Source organism: Danio rerio, chromosome 8 (assembly GCF_049306965.1).
Source record: "Danio rerio strain Tuebingen ecotype United States chromosome 8, GRCz12tu, whole genome shotgun sequence".
In the NCBI taxonomy this organism is placed as follows: Eukaryota; Metazoa; Chordata; class Actinopteri; order Cypriniformes; family Danionidae; genus Danio; species Danio rerio.
In genome coordinates this window covers 15,816,325-15,841,327 of record NC_133183.1, presented here as the reverse complement: position 1 = coordinate 15,841,327, position 25,003 = coordinate 15,816,325, and the positions used below count along the sequence as shown (strand labels likewise).

Below are 25,003 nucleotides of genomic sequence, written 5' to 3'. Positions count from 1 at the left end.
TCAGTGAAACCTTGTTTAATACCCACCAGCAGAATGCATTGTCTTTTCAATAAAGACAAACTGCTTCCTACATTCCCCGGATGTTGCCCCACGCTTGCTCATGTCCCGGATGTACCTACATTTTAGTAGAGGAACAAAAAATGGGCTCATTACCAAGCTTCACCAAACCGTTTAAATTATCCCCACACACGATTATTGTAGATGTATGAGGACCGGAGCGCACTTTTGAGCAGAGTCCACGTCTGTAGTCGCCGTGCCTGTAAAGTGATTCATGAAATTGAAGAGGTAAGGCAGTTGTGTACATTCAGTGTTGCTACACGCTGTTGACGTTAGCAAGCCAGCAGTCGGTTGCTAAGCGAGTTTATATCGATACCAAATAACGTTTAAGTATGTTCAACAACATTTAAACACTCGAGAGGATCGCAGTTAAATATTGACTTGGAAATTATAAAGAATCTTAAAATAACACGGTCTTCTTCAGCCCCTCCTTGTGTATGCTAAGCAGCAGGCTAACACAGCTGTGTGGATAGATTTCAGGAGATTGCTGATTGTAACTGCTTCATCATCTGTCTCTCTATTAAGAGTTTGTTTAAAACCTACATGTAGTAAACAGTACTTTGTTACTGTTTTGAAAGCCATCATATGGAGTCAAATGTTTGATTCATTATCCTGTTATTTTGATAGTCGCCATCGTAAACCTGCTAGGTGTTAATTAGTAAGCTAACCTAATTATGTTGTAACACTGTTTCTCAGCCTTAATATTTAATATGGAGTTGTTTAATAGTTTAAATACATCACAATTGACCAAACATGCTTGTTTTCTAGGGTAGCTATACCCAAGCTGAAGCACTATTTGTACATAAGGTTATTGTAAACATGTATAAATGGTGTTCTTTACAAGTGTAGATATAGTATAATAGTATATATATATATAGTATAAAACATTTAAATATTAATTACACCATATAAAATGTTATAGACATATAACATACTTTTTATTGTCTATGCAGATGATGTAAAACCATACAGATCATTTATTCCAGTGCTTTCCACAGGTTTAATATATACTTGCGGTTGTGGCAGAATTAAAACACATTGATCCAAATCACATAAATAGTTAACTAAATGCGACAAACAATACATATTAAATTATTGAATAATTTAGTTTATTATACACTGTTATACTCTGTTTCTTTTCAATGAGTTAAAGTTAAAAAAAACAACAACCACAATTTCTCTTATTTTTATGCTAGTCAGGAGCCATGTGCACCCACTGACAGGTCAAATCTGCTTATCTCTTTCTTTCAAGTTCAAAGCAATGTTGAATGCCAAAGCATTTTAAATATTTCTCCAACATGGACCACACCACACTTTGAGCTAGACTTTAATGTAGGGATAAAAGGGATGATAGGGAAACATACGGTTGAAGGGAAGTAAGAGTATAAGCAGTGAACAGGTCGATAAGTTGATCGGGCGTCCTACGATGATACCCAGAGACTCAGTGTGTGAGTACTGTCTCTGTAATATTTTGGTAGAGTGATTGAACCCCCCAATTCAACCTAGGAGTGAAGAGAGGGTTATAGGATTGTTAATGGGAAGCAAGGAATTAGAGGGAGGGAGGGTGAGTTTGAGAGAATGAGAAGAACAGTAGAGCTAGACGGCTGGTCTGCCTTATATAAGTTTTCAGGGAGTTGGGGATTGGTTAAGGAGACAAAGTGGTTCTGCTGCTTATCCTTTGTTAACAAGTTAACTCCATATAAAATAGCCTTTGTAATATATTAACATGATCAAAATTAAATAATCAGAAAATTAAAAATGACATCAAAAGAAATAAAAACAGACAATATCTCTAAAAATGATCATAACTGCAATATTAAAACCTGTAGATTTTTGAAATAAGGCAAATGCATTGATTAACCATTACTAATGGTGTACATATATTTTGCAGCCAGTTTAGAACAGTCGTTTTGTCCTCTTCAAGCATATAGTAAGTTTTTCTATAGAGTCGTAGAGGATGTTAATAACAGTATAAAAAAAAAATTGTTACTAAATACCATAAATATATAGATATCGCTCTGAGCATGCATCAATAGCGTTGACACATTTCTATGTCACGTATGTCATTCAAACGCACTAGTCAACCACAAAGCCAATATGTAAATGCTGTACTTTAGCGCTGTGTACGAGTGTAGTAATGAGCAAACAAAGAAAACATTTCATAGATTTAGTTTTTTTTACGTTTTTGTGTTACGAACTTTTATGCTGAACAAGTAAAGTTATTGATGATAATACAGTCACTTACTGCATCGACCATCAGGCAAAATAGCACCAACTCGCTATAAATACAAGGCTTGTACTAGTTTTGTTGAATAAAATCATCAAACAAGGTAAATGAAATATGACAACAAGAGGCTGTAGTGCCAGAAACTTGTATTATTGTGAGCAAGTCGTTTATAACAAAGATTAATTCACAAACGGATCGCTCTCTTCATTAGAATTAGAAGGTTTCAGGACACGGATTGGACCAAATTTAACAGGGCGGGGAAATAATACATTTCCATGCACACAAACACACAGTCTGTTTCTCAATACGCGTTCTTAAGCGGTTTTGCAACCTTGGGTTCTCGCGTCATCATCAGCTGCCAAAGTTCAGTACCAATACCGCAAGAACAGGACCGCAAGAACAGAGGACGCATGAAACTTTCCGGATGCGTTCTTATTATGGAGGACGCTCCAATGCAGACTTGAGCACCGAACTCGCTCTAGAAGTCCCAGAAGTCAGGAGACTGGAGGTGGGAAGCGCAGCATTTTATTTAGATTTATTATAAAAGTTCAGAGATAATACTTATTTATCTCAGGAGTTTCCCTAAATGAAACGGTTAATATAAACATCACCATAACCACCGTAATAAAGGAATAAACAAATTAAGACTGTTTGCTGAAATTAATATTAAAATCAGTTTTATTTATATTGTGCAGCACATATTAATAATGTTTTTAAGCATAGTATATATTTTGAAAAGGGGAAAAACAATAAATAGTTGTATGAATGCTGTGATGTTTAAATAATTTTCCATATAAAACCTGTGAAGGTCACGTGACCATCAGGAAGAACGCAGCATCTCATTCCTCAGAGGATGCGTTCTCTGTTCTCGTGGTCTTTCGAGTTAGTTCTTCTGAGGACACCTAGCAAGACCGGTCTCCAGAAGAACGTAAGTACGTTCTCTGCGTTCTAGGAATTAAGAAACTGTCACAGTCTTTGTCGCAATGGTCACTTATCCATCGATGTACAAAAGTGATGTAAAATGCTAATTTTCGCATTTTAAAATAATATTAAGAGAAAACTCCCGATCATAGATATATGTATACCTCTGGCTCCCCATGGCCAGACCTTCACTACACCTTGGTCCCACATTCATTTCAAAGGAACACTACCCTGTACTAAAATGGCAGCTCTATTGACCCATTCCTTCCAATAGACAACAACAGTGTAGGTGACATCTAATGTAAATAATATCTATGATTAAATATACTTTTGCGGCTATTAATGTACCTGGGTGGTTGGCCCAAGTAAAGTCTATATGTGGAAAGCACTGTATGCTGATATAATTTTGATGTGAATGTCTTTAGTGTGTGAATGTCTTTAGATGCTAGCAAAATTACGGGTTACAGGTTTTTATTTTTGACATTTTGACTACATATAAGGCTGAACTGAAAAAGAAGTAAACCAAAATAAACCCCTTTTTAATTACTGATGATTATACAGTAGATTATAATTAGAAAATAATCTGAATGTTTAATGTGTAGTAGATGTAAGAATTTAAGATCTGTAAAACTTCTGTAGATGTGCCATCAGAATATATAATCTACATGTATTTCTATTTACAATAGGATTAGGACTGTAATCAAAATATAATCAGTGTTTTAAATTTCTGAATATAATTTAATGTGACATCTGGATTTTGCATCACTGCATGATTGAGCAACATCAGGTCTGACAACAAATCTAGAAAACATAGTTGAGCAATAGACCAGCGTCAGCTCAAGTAACAGAGTAAAATTAACCAGACTATGCAATTATTTGTCCTAGTTTGATTGTCATCTTTATTCATCATGTCTCATGTATATATGATCCTGCATTGGAGTCAACACCCCAAAGCTTTAACATAAATCCTGTTGTCCTGCAGAGTGAAGTTGGAGGTGAGAGTTGCGGCCGAGCGTGTTGACACAGTTGGAGCTGCTTGACACCGCTGACAGGGCCTTCCTCCATCCACCTCACCCGTCATCCGCCTAGCGAAGAGTGATGACCTCACAGCAGCATGGGAATGCCAACCCTGCCCTCCTCTCGCCACAGAACTCCTCATCCAGTCAGGGCAGGCAGCACATTTCACGTTCCCCGATAGACTCGTACTCCCGCTCCGGGCTCTCTTCTCCTCGGAGAGGCTGGGTAGCGGCGTCTTCATCTGGAACAACTCATGGTAACTCTCTTGCTCTTTCTCTAAGCCGACTGGCTCCAGCATCCAGCAGTAATTCCTCCTCGACTCGGAGACCTGCGTCTGGCCGTGTGGAGCCGTGGCCAGAGGAGGCTGTGGATGACGCGTATGGGCTTTACTCTCTTCACCGCATGTTTGATATAGTTGGCGCACAGCTGACGCACCGTGACGTGCGCGTGCTGTCCTTTCTCTTTGTGGACGTTATTGATGAGTATGAGAGAGGAGGCATAAGGAGTGGACGGGACTTTTTGCTTGCGCTGGAGCGTCAGGGGCGATGTGATGAGACGAACTTCCGGCATGTTCTTCAGCTGCTCCGCATCATCACTCGCCACGACCTGCTGCCGTACGTCACGCTGCGCAAGAGACAGACAGGTTTGAGATCTTGCCATTGTTTTTATTCATGCAGAGCTTATGACTAGGAACACAGAGAATCTGTGGCCAGATTTTTTTTTTTGGAAATTATGGACCCTTTTCACTAGAGCTGCGCAAAATATCGTTTTAGCATTGGTATCGCAATGTGTGCATTAGGGTGGGCTACTGAAACCCGGTGCCACAAATATAACTGGTATGCACCAGACCGAATCAGCATGTGAATTTTGATGCCTTATTTCAGTGCCACTGGTGCTGTAACAAGTGCGGAATTTGTTCTTGTTGCTAAGGTATAGAAGGCAAAGCGCACAGTACGACTTCCTTCATCTACATACATGATCGTGTTCTATTTTTATATATACAGGGCTTAAAGTATTCCAGCACCATGCCGGATCTCCAGCGTGCGACCGTGAGGGAAAACAATTCTATATTTTAGAGTCTGCATATGCGGTTTAATTAGGGATGCTCAAAATAACAAATTAACGGTTAGGACAGATTAAAGGCTGATTGATACTTCTGCGTCAAACGCCGGCGTATGCTATGGCGCTGACGCATAGCCCTTCGCCGTGGCCGTCGGCGTCGCTGACGTGCACCTCTCAAAAATTGTAACTACACATCGCAACGACGCGTAGCGCAAGCTCTGTGATTGGTCGGCTTGGTAGCGCTGACGAGTCTGGGCGGGACCGAGAGCCACGCGAATGGCGTGAGCTGGACGCGACCCCAATGGAGCGATTGTTTACTAGTGTGGAGTCCCGTGAAGGAGCTCCCGATAAAAAGTTTTGTTTTGTGTTTACCATAGTTAAAGTTGTTGCACGTCCGCCGGTTCCTGCCTTAAAATAAGCGAGTTTAAGCCACTTGTACATCCAGGAAGTGTTCAGGAAAAGGAAAACAGCTGCGAAGAAACTCGACACAGAGGAACATTTACACCTCACTGCCAACTAGCGTTTTGGAAGTGTTAATGCAGACCGACAGAGACAGCGCGCAGAAGTATAAATGCACAGCTACGCGCGTTGCATGCGCCGTGGGTCACGCTGGTCACTTGACGCAGAAGTATAAACCAGGCTTAATGGGAAGCGTGCTTTTGTAACCCCGATTAATGGTATCAGTTAAGCGATTAAAAAAAACAACATTATTTTAAATATTTTTAAAATTTGGCTGCATAAGGGACCGATCACAGCGAACACAATTTTTACGTTGAGAGGAGCATCTGTTGAATGGTTTACTAACGGCAGTGAGTGTTTTATGCGCTGCTTATTCGGCCTGGGCGCCTCACATTTTGCTGTTGCATGTTGCGTGCTCGAGCCGAAAAAGCGTGTTACATCAGTCGCGTCTTTTTCATTCTTCAGTCAAATGAAAGCACTGCAGGGTTTCTGTTGAGGTGACAGCAGGGTTTGTGTTGTCAAGGCAACTACGGCAAACTTTTAATGATGGAGGAGAGATTTGTGGTCGCTGTTTCAAGTTATCCAGAGCTGTATTACTTTACAGCTCTATCTTGAATATCACAATATTATAAAAATTTACAATTATAACATCGACAGCAACTCGCGCCCAATACGGGTCAGCTGATTCAGTCGTTTTCTAGTGACAAAAGAGCACCGCGCTTTTTTTTTTTCTTGTCAACATAAAAGGCAGTGAGGTGCGCCTCGCGCCAACACATATTTGTTAACCCTCGAGACAGTAACACGTACAAACACACTTGTCTACAGACGTGTTGTCAAAGAAGCAAAATGAAAGAAGGATATTTCTGGTCACAGTTTGACACGGATGCGTTGACATAAACCAGCGCTGATGCTGATCACCTCTGTGCTGCAAGGAGCCACGTCATAAAATTAACAAACAGGCTATTGATGATTTAGTGTACAACCAACCAACCAACCCTTTTTCCATTGGAACAGTTATTAATAGTTCTTATATGATATCAGTTTTTAAAATAGCCTACATAATCTACAAATCAAACAAATCCAAAGATTTTCTTGATTTTTATGCTAACTGATTTTTATGCACCAAACTGAGGCTTTTATTTTACAGCTTATAAAACTTGTATGCAAATTAATGCAATTTCATATATAAAAAACAAAATTGTTATACAAAAAGTCAACATATGAGCCTTGAGGTTCATTGTCATTTTCTTTCATCACAAACAAGTCATAATCGTAAGACATAATCTTTAATCTAATGACTTTTATTAAAAACGTTGACAGAGGTTTTGTGAAATAATAATAACAGCAGAACATTCATTAAATGCATATTTCCTGTGAAGTGATCGATTTGAGCCTGAAATTTATTTGATAAAAGAAAAAAAAAACATGATTGGACAAACAGCAGACTCTCAGCCTCCTCAACTGTACTAGCTCCATCTTCTGGTCCAAATGTCTTTAAAAAAAAGAGTTTGCAGGACTTTGCTTACAACCCAAAAAAAGAAAATATAAGTGATAATGGCCTTGATTTCACTTCTAATCTTCAGTTTAGCAGTTCAGTTCTTAAGCACTTTCAGCACTTGTTATTTAAGCACTTTAAGCAATGGTGTTACTGTTTAGAAGAATACACTTTATTTGACATGGTATTTTAAAATAAACGGTGCAAAGCATAATCATTGAAGAGAGTCTTTCTCAGTCTCAGTTTACCAGTTTTTAAGCACTTTAAGCTACTTTAAGTTACTTTATTTTTGTAATTATCATTTACTTTAAGTTACTTTATTTTTGTAATTATCATGAATATTTGAAGTAAGTCCTTCTGTGCAGTTTCTCTTCAACCCCTCAGTTCAGGCTCAGGATTTTTAAAAACTTTAACCCCTGTATATATGACTATATTTTACAAGCAAATTTGCGTGTTGGGGGGAAACATGTCAAACTTAATGAAACATTTAAGGGCTCATGAATTAACTTAAAAGTCAGAGAAATGCAGTTTTTGACAGTTTGCGACATCATCTGGCAGTTTCACTGACTATGTTCATATGGACACCAGTACTCTCATTTTAATATGATTAAGAAAATACTCTGATTAAAAGTCTACCATGTAAATAGATTTTAGATTACCTTAAAGGACCACAGACACTCGCACCGTGAAATGCAGAAGTTTTTTCTTTCCAATCGGGGTTTGTTTTTTTTAAAAAATTCCAAACAAACACCACCAAACAGCAATCCTTACTTCATACTTCAATACCTCATTTTGTCTCAGCCACGATAAATTATGTTCCTGAATAAAAGTGAATCTGCCGAACTACAGTTAAAGTCGAAAAATGTAAAATAAAACCGAAATTACATTAAGTTTCCGAGGAAGCGTGGATAGCTTGGTGATGCAATGACCTTAATTGATCTATGTGCTTTAACATGAGAAACGGGCTCATGAAAGAAACATTTAAAAAAGGAACTCATGTTAGCACCCTAATCATATTATTGTCTTATTCAGATTAAGGCAAATCACTAGATTACTGATGTCCATGGCATATAGTCACAAGCAGCAACAATAGAAAAAAGGATTTTACTGATTTTGATGGCCACAGCTTAGTAGTAAACTAATGTAATATTAATTGTATAATGCAAATCTTGCAATCATGCTAACAAACAAATGATAAAAAGAAATATATTAATTCAATTTAAATATATCAAATATGAATTGATGTATATTTAAAATGTATATATTGTTCTATTACAATGATTTGTCAAATAATTTTGTGGCTTAAAAGTATCGGTCCAGGCACCGTTTTGACACCGGTACTGTTTTAAAAGTATCAATTTAGCATGGGTATCGAACAAACCCCAAACGATACCCAGCCCTAGTGTGCATCCACTATAATCACATCACATAGATATGCAATTGATTATATTTGAGCGAGAGTCAAAGTTCTTGCCGAGTTTAACCATAATGGAGTAAAATTTTATCATTTGGATGTTTTTAAGGCTTGAGAGAGATTAAAGTATTCAGGCACAGGACATTTTACCATTTAATTTAATACAAAAATAATTGTATTGATTTATTTATACAATAAAGACTTTGCAGTGTAATGTTTTACATTTATATATATATGTATAAAACCACAAAGGATGTACTGCTTATTTCACTTTAAACTTTGCTTTTTTTTTATCTATGCTTGTAATTTAATACATTTTATGCATGATTCACTTCCCTACAGAATCATTCCGATCAATCTAAAGGAATACATTTGATAATACTTTAGTGACTAATTCTCACTATTAACTAGTTGCTTATTAGCATGCATGACATTGAAATATTGGCTCCTTTTAGCATTTATAAACTACATAGTCATGGTCACTACATGGTCTTATTCTACGTCATATCCAATACCTACTTTAATATTTATTAAAAAATTAAAAGCTTATTGAAGAAAAAGTCAATGGATTTCTAATAGCGAGAATTGAACCTTAAAATGAAGTGTGACTATAAATTCTTTACAAATAGTGCCATTCAATCAATTGTGTATATCCAGTATATCATAATGTATATTGCAAAAAAATAAAATACCGCAATGTCACATTTTTTCAATATCGTGCATCCCTACTTTTCACATTTCCGGAAGTCATCATAGTTGGGTAAACGCCCAACAGCAGTGGATGGGCGAGTAAACAAACAATATTTTTTACAATCCTTTTTGCTGAAATAATGAAAGAAAAACTGAACAATGGTGTGACAACCAGATAAAAGAGGCAACGTCAAAATTACCGTCCTGCCCCTGTACACACTGCACTTGAAACACTTTGCAGAAGCGGTAATTTGATGCAAAGACGATATATTACTTATAAATATTAAAAACTTTCAGGGAAATGCGTCAGAATTCTAGTGAAAAGGGTCCATTGTGTCCAGTTCATTTACTTGTGTAATTTGTGTAAAGTATATTTATTCTGTTTTTAAATTAATAGCAGTAATTAATAGTAATAGTGTTTATGTGATTTATGTACAATACAGTTTGTAAAGTCAGATTTTCTGTATTTTAGTAAATATATTATATGAGACAAGTGGTTCTAATTGGGTTTGTTTTGGTAAGCTTACAATGCAAATCTTTTATTTTTTCTGTTGCATGTGTTTAGTTACTATACTCTCAAGCAAAAAATCTGTTTTCAAAATTCTTCACAGGTATAGTAAAAATGTCTGCAGTTTCTGTCCAGCTCTTGCTTATGACCGTTGATTGTTTGCACTGAGGCTACAGTTGCATCACACAATTTGTTTTTCTTGGTAAGGGAAGTATGTAATATTCTGGATATTCTTTCCTAGTGTGTCCAGATCCGGTGGATAAATATTTGGAAGAGACGTCAGTCCGTTATGTTTCTCCCAGAGGAACAGCAGATGCCCAGCAGGGAACTCCTCACAGAAGAACAGGTGTGTCCTTCATTTAGGATCTGAAATTATACACTGGTTTGTGCACCAAATGTGAGCAAAAAATTAGAGATGATGACCAATGATTGGTTTTATTAAAAACTAAAAGGATAGTTCAACCCAAAAATAAAAAAAATCTGTCATCATCATTCATCCTTCACTTATTTCAAACTTGTTTGAATTTCTTCTTTTGATCACAAAAGAGGATGTACTGAAGAATGTTGAAAAAACAGCCATTGACCTTCATTGTTTTTAATTTCTAACTATAGAAGATTTGTCAGTGGCTGCTTTTTTTGCAACGTTCTTCAGAATATCCTTTTTTTGTGTTCAACAGAACAAAGAAAAATACATAAATGTTTTGAACCAGTAAATTGTAAGGTAATATTTCATTTTTTTTGGTGAGCTGTCCCAAAAATGAAGGATATTTCTATAATTGGTAATAGGTATTTTAATGTCTGATTCACAGATTAATGACTCCATCTTGTGGAGTTTTATAATAATGGGCAATAACACCATTACTGCACTGCATTTGGGAACAAATAGCTCAACTACTTTCACAGCAACTTGTTCTGATTTAAACTTTATATAACATAAGAGGCATTAAAGGCATAGTTCACCCTAAATTCAACATTCTGTCATTATGTACACACCCTTGTTTAAGTCATTTTTCTTCTTTCGATCACAAAAGAAGATTTATTGAAGTATTTTGCGAACTTGTAACCATTGATATCCATAGTAGAAAAGTTAAATACTATGCAAGTCAATGGTAAACAGGTGTTTTTAAAACAAAGAAACTTAAACTGGTTTGAAACAAGTAAAGAGTGAGTACTTTAATATTTAAATATAGTTTGAAACTGAAACAGTGTAGGGTCACATAATCATTGCCTAAAGAAATAACTTGCATAAATTAAATTGGTGTGTGTTAGAAATAAAGCGCCTTAATTAATTCTCTCTCTCTGTTGTTTATGCTTAGCATTAGACTGGTAAAGTCCTTCTCATCAATAGTGCCATTTACTCACTCGGTTGTGGCTTTGGCATGATCCACCTTGCCTAAACCTCCACAATATCTAATGATAATAAATATCATATAACTTTAATTTAATAAGCATGCTTTAATAAGCTTGCAAATAATTACAGTTCTGTGGAAATTAGTTATTTTTATCTCTGCTTATGTTCGCTAATTAGTACAGGTTCTTTAAGCCCAGAGATAGAAATAATGCTGCATCAGCAGGGGTCTTAATTAATATTAAAAATTCTGATAAACATGCTGGTTAAAATAGACTCTCTTGCAGTGATGTATTTCTTGTTTTGTTTAGTACATTCTGGACAATGTATACTTAATCCAGCCAAACATACCGCCTAATATACATTTTTTCAATGCATATTGGTTGTTGAGTAATAACTTGTATGTAGTATTAAAAATAGCAGTATAGGCCAATCTTTTGAAAAAAAAATCTTTTTTATTAGTATTTTTTTTAGTATTTCAAACAATTTCTAAAAATGTTTGGTTATTATTTTGTAAAGGGTCCAATGTAATTGTATAAATACATAATCTTTTGTTTAGCACCGTGGTCTTTTGACATGAGCAGCTCATATGAACTGTCTTGGATTAGTTTGGACTGATCTATAGCTAAGTTAACAGTAAAGATGAAGATTTACTTTTGATTTTAAATAAAAGTCCACACCACAACTATAAAGAAAATTATTTAGTTTGATTCACTCTTTTTTTTGTTTGTTTGTTTATGCTGATGAACAAAAAAATGACATCCAATCAGAAACTATCCTTGTCTAACGAGCTCAAGCATTTAAAGTGACAGACAGCACAACTTCATCATATATAAAAAGTCATTTTTGCACTGATGATTTAGGCCGGGTCTGTGTCTGCTCAGAATTCATTGTTAAGATACTATGCCACACTAAATGGTCTGAAAAATCATAGTTTTGTGGTTTTGTGCAGTTTCAGATTTGGATTTGGATTCTGTACCTATATATTGTCTCTTGTTCTAGGACTGGCCAATAGTCAAGATAAAATACCTTTTCTGAGAATTCAATTAATTAAATTTGAATTGAATTTTATATATTGGTCACATAGTGTATACATACATAAAATTGAACTAATTTATATGCATTTATTTTTCTGTTTTCATTAAGAATTTCAATAAATATTTTAAATATTTTATTAAGAATGTAGAAATATATTTAAAAAAACTGATTACTAGCCCAGCATTAACCAATGCTAAATAAAGTGCAAAATGTAAACCATTGCACTTTCAAGCTTTCTCACAATGCTTTTATTCACTTTTCTAACTGCATTTCCATAGTGTCATATGGTAAAAAGTAATAACATAAACGATGTATTTTGTGACATCACAAAATAAACAATAGAGCGTGATATGAAATGACAGATTTTTTATTTTACCTATATGATATACACAATACACCATCATATTGCACAGCCCTACCTTGGTGTTGACATAAATATTGTTATAGTTAATGATTTTGATGTGAAAGAGGCTTAGTTAAAGCTGGCAGAAATTCTACAATGATTAAAGGCTGGAATATAATATACAATGTTTAAAATATGAACTTTTTTACTCTAGGCCTCCAACACTTCAATGATTACTGATAAGACTGGACATAACACACTAAATAAATAACTCTGGTTTTCACAGGTTTTTTAAAAAAAATAAAAAAATCACTCTCAAATGTGAAGAAAAGGGCACGATTGCTAGGAGATGCTAGCTCATTATAATAAACGTTTGATATTCTATGATTGGATGGATTCAGTCTGAAACTTGAGCATTCTGAAAATGAGACCTGCGTCATGGTAGTGATTTTTATTATGTTTTATTTGCCAGGACCCCAGCCCTTAATATGCTGTCCTCCATCAGGACCCCAGGTATGTCCACCACGTGCTAAACCCGCCCCACCTCCACCAAGCAGAAAAAGGAAGAGATCTCACACAACTGCTGACTGCAGAGAAAAACAGACCTGTGGTAAGATGACAAATCTGCTCAACTTAGAACAGTAAAACTGTGTGCATTGGATGTCATGAGTCATGACAACTGCAAAGTTTATGACGCAAAACAAGAAAGTTTGGCTCTATAGAATGAGCCCATTAATCATAGGATTTACACAAAAATGTAAAAATGTGCCATTGACCTGTGCTTGTAGACAAATAAACACATTAGTTTAATAGCTTTGTCTTACCTTTTTAAACTTTTTTTCTGTATTCATAAGATGATTAGTCTAGTTATTTATTTTTTTATTATTAAAGGTGCCATATACTGCATTGGTTTAATAAGGCCAATTTTTCTATGATATCTACATAGTAGGTTTATGGCTTCAGTAAGTTCAAAAAATCTTCTGAAACATTTTTATAAGCTCATTACTCCTGATACCCTTGAATTCAGAAGGCCCATGATTGACCAAATATGGCTCGTGTCGTGAATATTAATGAGCTCCGCTCTGACATGCCACTCGTACGCCGAGTTCAGACTGCATGATTTTCAAAGTAGTCATGTCACAGATGTTTTCACACTGCAGGACTATCTGGGCTAGTGTTTTGTCGCTGCTTTGTTTACACTGCAAGATGTATCTGCGACAGGGGCTTTTACATTGCATGACTTTACAATAGGAAGAATTGTCGATAACTTCGTCCAAATAACGTCTCATAGCCAAAAATACGTAGTATATGTTTTGTAATTAACTACATAACAAGAGAGAAACCTTTAATAGAAAATGTATATATTTGCTCACCTGGGTTTGAAGGGAATTAGCAATTTCTCCTCAACTTTCTTTTTTAACTCTCTGTATGAAACGTCAAACAGACACTGTGCCAAATTTACACTAGTTTTTCCTCCATTTCTTGGGTTCAAATAAATCGAAAAAGAGCGATTTTACTTTCTCCCTCATCCTCCCGCTGGCCTGCAGGTACACACAGACAAGTCAATACTGCTCTGTAATTGGCTGTAGGTAATCGCTGTTGTTATTTTCAGTCAAAACTCATTTCACACGGTATGATTTAAATCGCAGACAGCTCCAGATATTTAGCACGCCAAATATTTCACAGGCATCTGTGACTCAACGGTGATTCTCTCAGATTGCGTCTTTGGTAGTTCATACTGTGTGATTGTCACTCACGTGCACGAGCACCGATTTGCCTGTGATTTCAGGAACTTGTCGGCGAGTCAAAATTGGGGCTAAAATCATGCAGTCTGAACTTGGCATTACAGACACACACACACACAGAGCATAATATATACGCTGAACACAGATGAATATAAACCCATCAGAGTAACGTTAACCTATTTTGCTCAGCAGATCTTTTGTGGATAAAGTCTAAATCACAATTAAACTTGACAAAAGAGAGTGATAGAGATGTATTACATTGTATTTTAAAGCTACAGTCAAAAAAACTTCTGCATATACAGATGACAGTTGATCTGAGTGATTTGACACGATTCGGCAATCTAAATGTGTTTGAAACATGCGCATCACTCTGCATATGAGTTGTGTTCTTGATGATGTAGCTGCTCGTCAGGTCCGGATTAATGACCTAAAGTAGGCTTACATGCAAATGCCAAGGCCTTGACCAGTGAGTTTTGTCACAGTTTGTTTTGTCCTTTAATTGGCCCGTTGTTCACTGGGGTTTTACACTCGTGGAATTTACATGAGAACAAGGAAACAGTGGTGTCTGAGGCTCAGAGTATGCACATTCCATATAATGATCTCTCATTATTCTAACTATCCCTAGGTATACCCAGATTTCCATTTTAGGGCACCTTTAAGTAATCCCTATGGTGTTTTCCTGGCAGTTTCTTTTTCATAAGTAGCTTGTTTCTGTGCAAGAGCGTCCGCTGGCCTTGAGAGGAGATTTACTATTGATAAAAGAATCATGCTTTCCTGACAAGATGTACATGACAATCACAGTTTTTAATTGTGACTTCATTTTGAATTCTGATGGAGCCCTACAGAGCAGCTTCACTATCAAATAGTTTTTCACATGTATGTGCCATTTGAGTGTTTGACCACAGACAAGCAATGTTCTTAAAACCCAAGTATGCTAATCCAAGATGCTTTGAATCTTGTTTTTCATCTCACAGACATAAGACTGAGGGTGCGTGCCGAGTACTGCCAGCACGAGTCTGCTCTTCAAGGCAATGTCTTCTCCAACAAGCAGGAAGCTCTGGAGAGGCAGTTTGAGCGTTTCAATCAGGCCAACACCATCCTTAAGTCCCGCGACCTAGGCTCCATCATATGTGACATCAAGTTCTCAGAGCTGACCTACCTGGACGCCTTCTGGCGGGACTACATCAACGGCTCCCTTTTGGAAGCCCTGAAAGGCGTTTTCATCACAGACTCTCTGAAGCAGGCAGTCGGTCATGAGGCCATTAAGCTCCTGGTGAACGTGGATGAGGAAGATTACCAGGCTGGCCGGAGGAAGTTGCTGAGAAACCTGGTGGCAGGAGGTGCTGGTGCAGGAACAGGGAGCAGGGAGAGTCCCTTGTCCTAGTGGTGGGACTGACTCGGTAAGTGGAGGAAGTTCAGAAAGACCCCGATGAGCAGAGTTCGGACACTAATAAGAAGGTATACATTGGGGGAAAAGAAGAGTGAGGAATGTAAACAGAGAGCAAGTGACTCTTAAAAACAAACAAAGAAACATAAAAAAACAAGATACCCTTAAGAGGCCGGGATTTGCATCTTTAGCAAATGTGGTTGGGAAGAGGTGTTAAAAGTGTTTTGGAAAGTTGCGTTATTTCTATTTTATTTTGAGTATCTCAAGTTGTGGAAATAAAAGATGAAGGGGGAGGTATTGGATAAAGAAGGCATTTAGTTTCTTTTGTCTTTATTCCTGCGTAATTGACACTAATTTGTTTTTAGGCTTGTGTGAATTAGTTATTTTTAATTTTTACATTTCCATCAGTTCTTGCACAACCATTTGCTCTTAGTGAACTTCTCCTCTTTAAATGACGTTTGCCTCAAAGTTGAACAAATTGAATGGGTTGCATAAAGTTTGATTTGACTGATTGGCCTGTGGAATATCGCATTGCTTCAACACATTATGAAACCGTTCACCTGTCAATGACTAAGCATTTATGTTCAAGTTTTTCTGAATGTTAACTTGCATTTCATTCTTTTCATCATGAAGCAGAATCTCCAGCACAGAGTTTTCACATCAAATTTTCATTGCACACTGCAACATTGCACTTCAACTCTGATTTGTGACTGCTTTAAAGAGAAACGTTGCACAACTGTGTTCTTAAGATTCTGGAGCATGGAGAGTTGTTTATTTCAGAACGGTTTATGAAATGCTGTGTTGCAGCTTGTTTTGATGCACGTCACTGTAATTTTCTTGAACTTTTTCCTGGAAAAAAACCTCACTGGTTTACTCTTGTTTTAATTCACATTCTTCATAGGTGCTCTTTGCCCACATTTTTCTGAAATGATTGAGACATTTGGTTCTTTAGGCTGATTTAATATGAGTGTTTGGACCAAAATGTAGCTCTCAAATTAATCTTCATTGTTTATTATTGGTTGGATTTCTGAGCAGAGAGTTTGTTGCACCACTAATAGTATAATACAGAGAAATGCCTTTGTAAAGTTGGAATGCATGTGACAGCAGTGTTTGATTAAGGCTTTGTATATTCCCAAAGGTGCTAAATTGGCTGCTACTTCTATTCAGTCTCAAGAAGAAATATGATTTGGTAGTTATGAGAGCCCCAGTTATAAATATTTGGACTGTTTTTGGACTTGAGGATGCAGTATATGAGACCGCAACGTTTTCTTTTCACAAAACTTTAAGCTGCTCTTTTATAGATGTTTTGATGTGCTGCATTTATCATTTGTGTTGATTTGGAATTCAAGAAAATGAAGGATTGGCCTCTCCCAGGGTTTTTAAGTCCAACATGTCTTAAAAGTCAACACAAAATGTGCCAACCTGAAGCGCAACCCTTGACTGAAGTGAAACTAATATACCTGAGCAACCTGCAATCGCAAGAAGATGTGTAATTTTGACTGACTTGATGTTTTTGCTATACTTAAAAAAAAAAAATACCAAAGCTGTTCCCAGACATTCATTCTCTCCTTAATCTCTCTCTCTTTCTTATTCATTCTCTCCTCTTCCATCTGTTAAGAAGTAATGAAACTGTTGAAATATTGAAAGAAAACTGGTGACTTGTGGGGTGAGTGGAACAGATGTTTAGAAAAGTTAGCTGTGGATCAATTACTGCTATTATTATTATTATTATTATTACAGAAGGAAGAAAAGCGTTTTGTAATGTTTTCCTAATGGAACTAAACAAAGTTACAGACTGGTATCTATTATATAGGTTACATGTTCTATTGATTGTGTTCAAGTGTTTGTCTTTATATCTTGCATGTATATGACATCGGTCCCCTTAAATATCACACAGTGCAAATTGAGCTGTGTTCTGTAGATTTGAGATACCTAGACATTTCTAACCCCCTTTTATACTTTGTTTTTCATAGAGAAAGAAATGGGATTGCTACTTTTTGGAGAGGTGAGATGAGTTTTCTCAAAGTGACACAGTAGAACAGATGAAGACGGAGCACTTTATTTTTTACTCTCTCTCAAGTATTTCACCTATTGTAACCATATATAGTAACACACCATTCCAAAATGTAGGAGCATCAGCAGCATCGGCCATCTGTCGCATTATGACTCTGATTTTTGACTCATTTTATTTTTGTTGACCATGCCGGTGGTTGTGTTAAGTGAAATATTTACGTGCAAAATAGACAGCTGGTTCATTCAATGTCTGTACAAATCAATAAAACAAACTGAAAAACACAATCTGTTGCAGTTCCTTTTTTTTTTTAAACAGAAAACAACAACAACACTGTTAGCAACACATTAGCCGACAAACATTTTTCATAAACCTAAAAAATTTCCATAGATCAGTAGTCTCAAACTCAGGGCCTACTCACACTATGCTGTTCGAACTGCGTCCAGGCCCGTTTCCCGGATCGCTTGAGAAGTGTGAGTGCTCTGAATTAGGTGTGAGCGCGGTTTACTTGGGCTTTGGCGCAGTACGCTTGCGTAAGTACAAAATGTGCCAGAGCCCGAAACTAAAAGCGAGATTTGACTTTTAAGGAACTGTTTCTTATGGGTTTATTAATCTTTTTTTTCTGTTCAATGATCGCAAACTGTTGTAGTTTAATAAAGACGCAAACCCCTTACTGCACAACAGCTGCACCTTTAGCAAACCTACTCATTCCTGCAGCACGAGGTCTTTATGATTATGAGCGTCAAAAGTGGCTGATCTGTTCGGTGAAATATTTGACTGCGTGTCACTGCAAATCAAACGACGATATAACTAAAGAAATCTCCATTGTGCTGTGCGAGAGCGCCTCTAACCAGCGCATAATCGATGACGTATGCATGCCCAGGCCCCGAATGTAATGCGAGTCTGGACCATCGGGGGAGACAGGAAGGGGGACAAGCGTGCTTTGGCCTGGTTCAAGGCAACTGTACATAGTGTGAGTACGCCCTCAATTCCTAGGGGTTAAAGCTCTGCAATGTTTAGCTCCAACCACCTTCAACTCGCACCTGCATAATAGTTTCTAGTGGTCTTGAACGCTTTGATTAGTTGGATCAGCTGTGTTTCGTTAGGGTGGAGCAAAACTGTGCAGAGCTGCGGCTCTCCAGGAATCCAGTTTGAGACCCATGCCATAGATGAACATTTCCTAAAAGTTTAAGCAAACGCTGTCCAGTCCTACTCCGATAGGACTGCTGTCTTGCATATTTTAGCTTTTACTCTGATTAGACACACCTGAACCAGCTAATCAAAATCTTAAGTTGTGGTCAAACTGGACTTTTCTCCATATAGACTTCCATTCATACACATGCAAATGTGTCAGACCAACCAACCAGGACACCCGGAAAAAACCCCACACCAACACTAGGAGAACATGCGAATTCCATACAGAAATGCCTACTGGCCTAGCTGGGACTCGATCCAGTGACCTTCTTGCTGTGAGGCCACAGTGGTAACCATTGAGCCACTGTGTCATCCTTCAAATAGGACGGTTTACCCAAAAATACAAATTCTGCTATTAATTACTCATGAGTCATTGTTGTTCCAATCACCTGAGATAAAAACAAAAATGACTTAATCTTCTCTCCTGCATCAGGTAGCCAGGGTGCCCATTTAATACAGTATGACCTATTTTTATTAGAGTCAGCAGCGCAAGCATTGTAATGCTCATAGTAAATGCACACCGTGTCCTGACATTGATGAACAAAGTTGTTCTTGAAACTTTATATGTTTACCAATAAACCAATAGTCACAGAATGTTTTGGTCCCTTTTCTAAACTTTGATCATTGCTGTATGGGACGTTCTACCAGAAACGTACATTATCTGTCTCTGAAATTAAAAACAAATAGTCAGTGAGTAAAAAGTATTTCATCTCAAAAATTTCTAGAATGGAATAATAGTTGATTTCTGCAAGCTGTTCTGTAAATGAATATGTCCTTCATTTGGTTCTCAGAGTTTTGTTCTTTATTAAAATCACTTTACAAACGTAGAAATACTGTCATAGTCCTTGTTCTCAGCCCAACTGAACCTACAGCTTTAATAGTTTTGTAATGTTAAAAAACACTTCAAAAATAGCAAGTTTAAACTATCATTCACATAAAATTATAAATAAATTCTACAAATAAATACTACAAATATATAATAGCCTACAAATAAATTTACAATTGCCCCCATGTTTCAGTCAGTCCTGTCAAATCTGCATTAAATTAAACATACAATGCATGTAATAAACCTTTAAGGCTATGACTTGGAAGTGACAATCTTTGATGGAGAAACTGACAATGATCAAGGATGCGTTCTATCAATGAACTGTATGATTTGATGCCTTGTTTTTGTATGATTTTTTTAAATTTAAATGTAAGACCCCGTCACATTTTTTATAAGTGAAAATGTATGTTTGTGGAGTGTCCCATATAAGGACGGTCAGAAAACTTTTGGATTTTATCTAAAATATAATAATTTGTGTTCCGAACCTGAATGAAGGACTCAGCAACATGATTGGAACATCATGACGGTGAGTAATAAATAACATAATTTTCATTTCTGGGTAAACAATTTAATGGCACTTAACTAATATAAAAAAAAGGAAAACTAGTGTTTCCAAAGTTGCCTCTTCACTCTTTTTTAGCTTTTATTTTCCTGACACACGCTCTCAACAAAGCTCTGCTTATCAAGATCAAGAGAAGACCTGCTGCTGTACACAAACTCATTATTAATGCTAGCACATCCAAGCAGTGGTAGGAATACCAAGGCAGCTTGTAGGACTCTGTGCGCAAGTGCGCTGCACCCTTATGCCTCATGACGAACTCCAGCCAGAAGATGGCACTGTCCAATGGCTTGAGTGGTGTGTCGCGATGCAGGCTTGACATCTTGCGCATGTTTTTCTGGTACGATTGTTTTTCATCTAGGATGTCTTTCAAAGCTTGGGTCAGGATATCAACATCTAGGGTTGCGACGTCAAGCATCCGAGCCACCCCTCTGGCTTCCAGGCGAATTATGTTGTCAAATTGGTCGAAGATGAGCGGTAGTCCGAGCATGGGCACTCCGTGGTAAATAGCCTCATAAATTCCATTCGTTCCTCCATGAGTGACAAAAGCTTTAGTTTTAGGGTGGCCCAAGAGGTCATTCTGAGGCAACCAATCCACTACAAGTGTATTGTTGCCCAATGTAGATGGCTTTTCCCCAACGTGCCTCCAGATTACTTTTTGGGGCAACTGAGCAAAGGCAGAGGCAACAATCTCAGATATGTCAGGAACCAGACTTCCCAGAAGAGTACCCAAAGACATTATGACCACCCCGTGCTCTCCAGAGCTCTCGACGAACTTATTTAGCTCATCTGGTAGAGGCTTGGAGGGTTTGCATTGGAAACCCCCAATGTAGACCACATTGGGCATAGTAGGACGAGGAAACTCGAAAACAAAATCGACTCGCATGAGCCACAGATCTGCTCCTTGGATAAGAGCGTATACATTGGTGTTGGGGTCTATGTATTTACTGATAACTCCTTGATACAGGGGCCTCGTCAGCATGTGGTCTATGTATTGGCCAATTCCGAAGTGCATGATATTTTTTAGTTTGTTTGCAAAGCTCATTTTGTCTGTCACTCTGGATCCGATAGTCGGGATGTAGGAAAGTGGCGAAGGTGCGATCGCAAAGTGCCCTTCTGCGTTTGTAATCCATCGGACGTTGAACACCATTGGCAGACCCAAGTATGCACCCAATATGACCCCTCCTGCAAAACCAGGATCAGTTAACATCAAATCATACTTGGACTCTTTAAGTGTTTTGATAAGCTTTTCATCCTCCAGGACGACCCTCACCATCTCAGCTGTAGACCTGTGAGACTCTTCTAATAGTGTTATTATCTCTTTCTGCAGGGCTAGGAATGACCAAATTGAGCCTTTTCCTCTTTGAATGTCAATATTCCTCTTCAGAAAGGATGCCATGTACTTGGGGTCCTCCAGGCTGCTGAGGTGATTGACTTGGATGGTTATGGATGTGTAGTGGGTGGCGTTTTCTGGGATATACCAACTGTTGGCTGAACGGACCACTGTCAGTTTATGACCTCGCTGATGAAGCTCTTGTAGAAGAATGTTCATGTTAAGCCAATGACTTCCATCCACAGGGTACACTAGGATCTTTCCAGCCAGGGAAAGTGATGGGAGACTCCAAATAAACGCAACAAGGACACTGATCTGAGGATGCAGCAGCATTGTCTGAAAAAATATATAGGATCAGTTGATCGTTTTGACTGGGAAACACAACTTTTTGCATTTGTAAGTAATTTAAATATATATTGTGATGCCTCTGTTGTTGTATCCGCTTGATAAGTCGTGACGTATGAAAGACTGTTTCCGGGTCCAAGCCCATACCCATTTGAATTGAGAAAATATTCATTTATGGCCACTTTTTAGTCATATCGCACAATAAATTTAAATTTCTCTGGACTTGCTACATCACAGACACCAATATTTGAACAATTTGTAAAAAATAAACCACTTTCTGGCCATCATATATATATATATATATATATATATATATATATATATATATATATATATATATATATATATATATATATATATATACACACATACACACACACACAGAGTGGGCCATTTATATGGATACACCTTAATAAAATGGGAATGGTTGGTGATATTAACTTCCTGTTTGTGGCACATAAGTATATGTGAGAGGGCAAACTTTTGAAGATGGGTGGTGACCATAGTGGCCATTTTGAAGTTGGCTATCTTGGATCCAATGTTAGTTTTTTCAACAGGAAGAGGGTCATTTGACACATTAATTTTATTGGTATTTCACGAAAAAAAAAACAATGGTGTGCTTGGCTTTAACATAACTTTATTCTTTTATGAGTTATTTACAAGTTTCTGCACCTAAAACTACGGATACTGGAAGCCTGAGCTGGCTTTTCTCCTGCGGTGTTGCTATCAGTGTGTGAAGAATGGGAGAAGAGGGTTGCATTGACAATCCAACGCAATGGGCAGCACATTGAACGCATTTTATAAGTGGTCAGAAACTTGTAAATAACTCATGAAAGAATAAAGTTACGTTAAAACCAAGTACACCATTGTTTTTCTTGGGAAATTCTTAATAAGTTTGATGTGTCAAATGACCATCTTCCTATTGAAAAACAAAAGTTGGATCCAAGATAGCCAACTTCAAAATGGCCACCATGGTCACGACCCATTTTCAAAAGTTTGCCCTCACACATATACTAATGTGCCACAAACAGGAAGTTAATATCAACCATTCCCAATTCATTAAGGTGTATCCATATAAATGGCCCACCCTGTATATTGCGATTATGATTTTCGAAAATATTACATTGCTTTGTAAACGTTTATTTTTACCATTTGTTGAGTCTCACCATACAGTTTGATAGAGTGCTTGGACCTGGAAGCCGATTTGCGTCACGTCACACTTAACAATCGGATAATATATTATATTTTGCACTTGGATAAAAAAAAAAAAAAATGATTGCAACATGTTTGTTTTTGATCTTGTTTTTATAGTAATCGCTTTAGGCTACCCTTTACTTAAGTCCATATTATTATCTGAAAGAGTCTTTAAATGTTGACCGGACACTGTTTTAAGATCTCAGTTAAACCCTACAGATTGATTGTAAATGAGCAACTAAACATACATGGGAAATGTAACTAGATCAATTTCCCACATGTTTGCTAAACAGATGAGTTATATAAAGGCTATTTAAACAAGACTAAGTTCAGGTCAATTCATGTTTATTTCTATAGCGCTTTTACAATGTAGATTGTGTCAAAGCAGCTTAACATAGTTCTGGTAAAATCCAGATTTCAGAGTTTAAGTTCAGTCAAGACTAAGCATTTGAATACCAATGACTGCAGCCCCAAAATCTATGTGCTTGTTTAACAGGCTGCAGTTGTACATTGTTCTAAATGGCATTATTTAATTGTCTTCATTTTATGTTTAAATGCACACTAACTGAAGCACATCTGCAGAATGAAACATTTTAATGTACAAAAAAGCTGACGTTGTATATTGTTCTGAATGGCATTGTTCAACAGTCTCCATTTTATGTAATATGTTCTCTAACTAAAGTACTTCTGCAGAATTAAACATTTTGAAGCATGCAGGCAAGTAATGAGACCTTTTACCTTGTCCTTGTTGACGCCCTGAAGTTTTGCAGTGTGGAAGAAATCCTTAGCAGTGCAGTTTGTATTCCTGATCTGGCAGGCAGACTCGTGAAGGTTTACTGCCAAGAGTGAGCGATGTCTTGCGCTTATGTTTTCAAGTCCTTTTCTTGTTTTAAAAGTGGTGGCTAGCATAGGTATTGGACCAGGAACAGGAGTAAGGTGTGAGGATGAACTTTGGCCCAGAATTGTACTTCCTCTGCATGTTTGTTTAGCTTAGCCTCAAAGGGGGGGCTTGATCTGAATCATGTGTTTGGTGGAGAGGCAATGGAAAGAAAGTGGGAGAGGCATACAGCACATTCCTCTATTGTTAAAACCTTAATTTGACTTATTAAAACAGGGATTTGAGAACAAGTATGAAACAAAAGAAGCATAGAACCAAAATGAAACTGTTCCAGTCCTGACTGAACAAAAATTAGTGCAATTATGAATATCCGTTATTCAGAACCAGGCAATCTTCTTAGAAAGAAATTAAATCCTGAATAAACTCAGCTGCCTTTATTACAAAGTTTCAGTACAGTGAGGCTCCTATATTCAATATTTATGTTAGAAAATGGCAATGACTAGCTTTAGAAAGCATGTAGCCCTGCTGAAAGCAGAATGCGATGTAATTCCTCTCCAGTAGAGGGGCTAACATTGCCAGAATTAGCTTTTTTAAGCAGAAAACCTGCACACAAAAACAAACATTAAAAAAACGCAGTCCACTCCACACAACTTTTTTTTTTAATCTTATGTAATAACTTATCACAGGGCTGAAACCACCATTTCGTGATATGTATAACTTGCACATCACAATAAAAGATACATCCCAGATAGCAAAATTCATTTGACTCAAATCCAGCCCACACTAAACACTTACATCCGGTCCGCATGCCACATGGAATGATGGCACTTGATCGGTCCGCTCCTGTTTGCCAGATCTGGGCCACAGTTAAGCCATAGCGATATCGCATATTAACCAGAATTCAACTAAATGAATCAGAACTGACCCTATTATGGGCCACAGTTTGCTTTTATTTTGGCCCATATCTCACCCACACGGATCTGACCCACGTA

The 25,003-nt window shown here is 37.2% G+C and overlaps 3 protein-coding genes across 5 annotated transcripts in view; 2 read left to right on the top strand and 1 right to left on the bottom strand.

Moving 5' to 3' along the window:
* Window positions 1-25,003, top strand: part of si:dkey-6n6.1 — a 215,547-nt gene that overhangs the window by 78,799 nt on the left and 111,745 nt on the right. The gene's annotated exons all lie outside the window — the stretch shown is intronic.
* Window positions 79-18,009, top strand: dedd (death effector domain containing). Of its 2 annotated transcripts, XM_005166826.5 has the most exons (6): window positions 79-285; window positions 4,188-4,865; window positions 10,092-10,196; window positions 13,052-13,189; window positions 15,299-15,724; window positions 17,685-18,009. In XM_005166826.5, the coding sequence occupies exons 2-5, from the start codon at window positions 4,304-4,306 to the stop codon at window positions 15,706-15,708; spliced, it is 1,215 nt and encodes a 404-aa protein (XP_005166883.1). In that variant the 5' UTR covers window positions 79-285; window positions 4,188-4,303; the 3' UTR covers window positions 15,709-15,724; window positions 17,685-18,009. The 2 variants fall into 2 exon arrangements, with proteins under 2 accessions (XP_005166883.1, NP_001002639.1); NM_001002639.1 differs by lacking the exon at window positions 17,685-18,009 and having other exon boundaries at window positions 135-285; window positions 15,299-16,020.
* ugt5e1 (UDP glucuronosyltransferase 5 family, polypeptide E1) lies at window positions 17,755-24,137 on the bottom strand. 2 transcript variants are annotated; one of them, XM_005166772.6, is made up of 2 exons: window positions 23,912-24,137; window positions 17,755-21,970 (listed from the first exon to the last, which is right to left on the bottom strand). In XM_005166772.6, exons 1-2 carry the CDS (start codon window positions 24,080-24,082, stop codon window positions 20,369-20,371), a joined length of 1,773 nt encoding a protein of 590 aa, XP_005166829.1. In that variant the 5' UTR covers window positions 24,083-24,137; the 3' UTR covers window positions 17,755-20,368. The 2 variants fall into 2 exon arrangements, with proteins under 2 accessions (XP_005166829.1, NP_001121757.1); NM_001128285.1 differs by lacking the exon at window positions 23,912-24,137 and having other exon boundaries at window positions 20,369-21,967.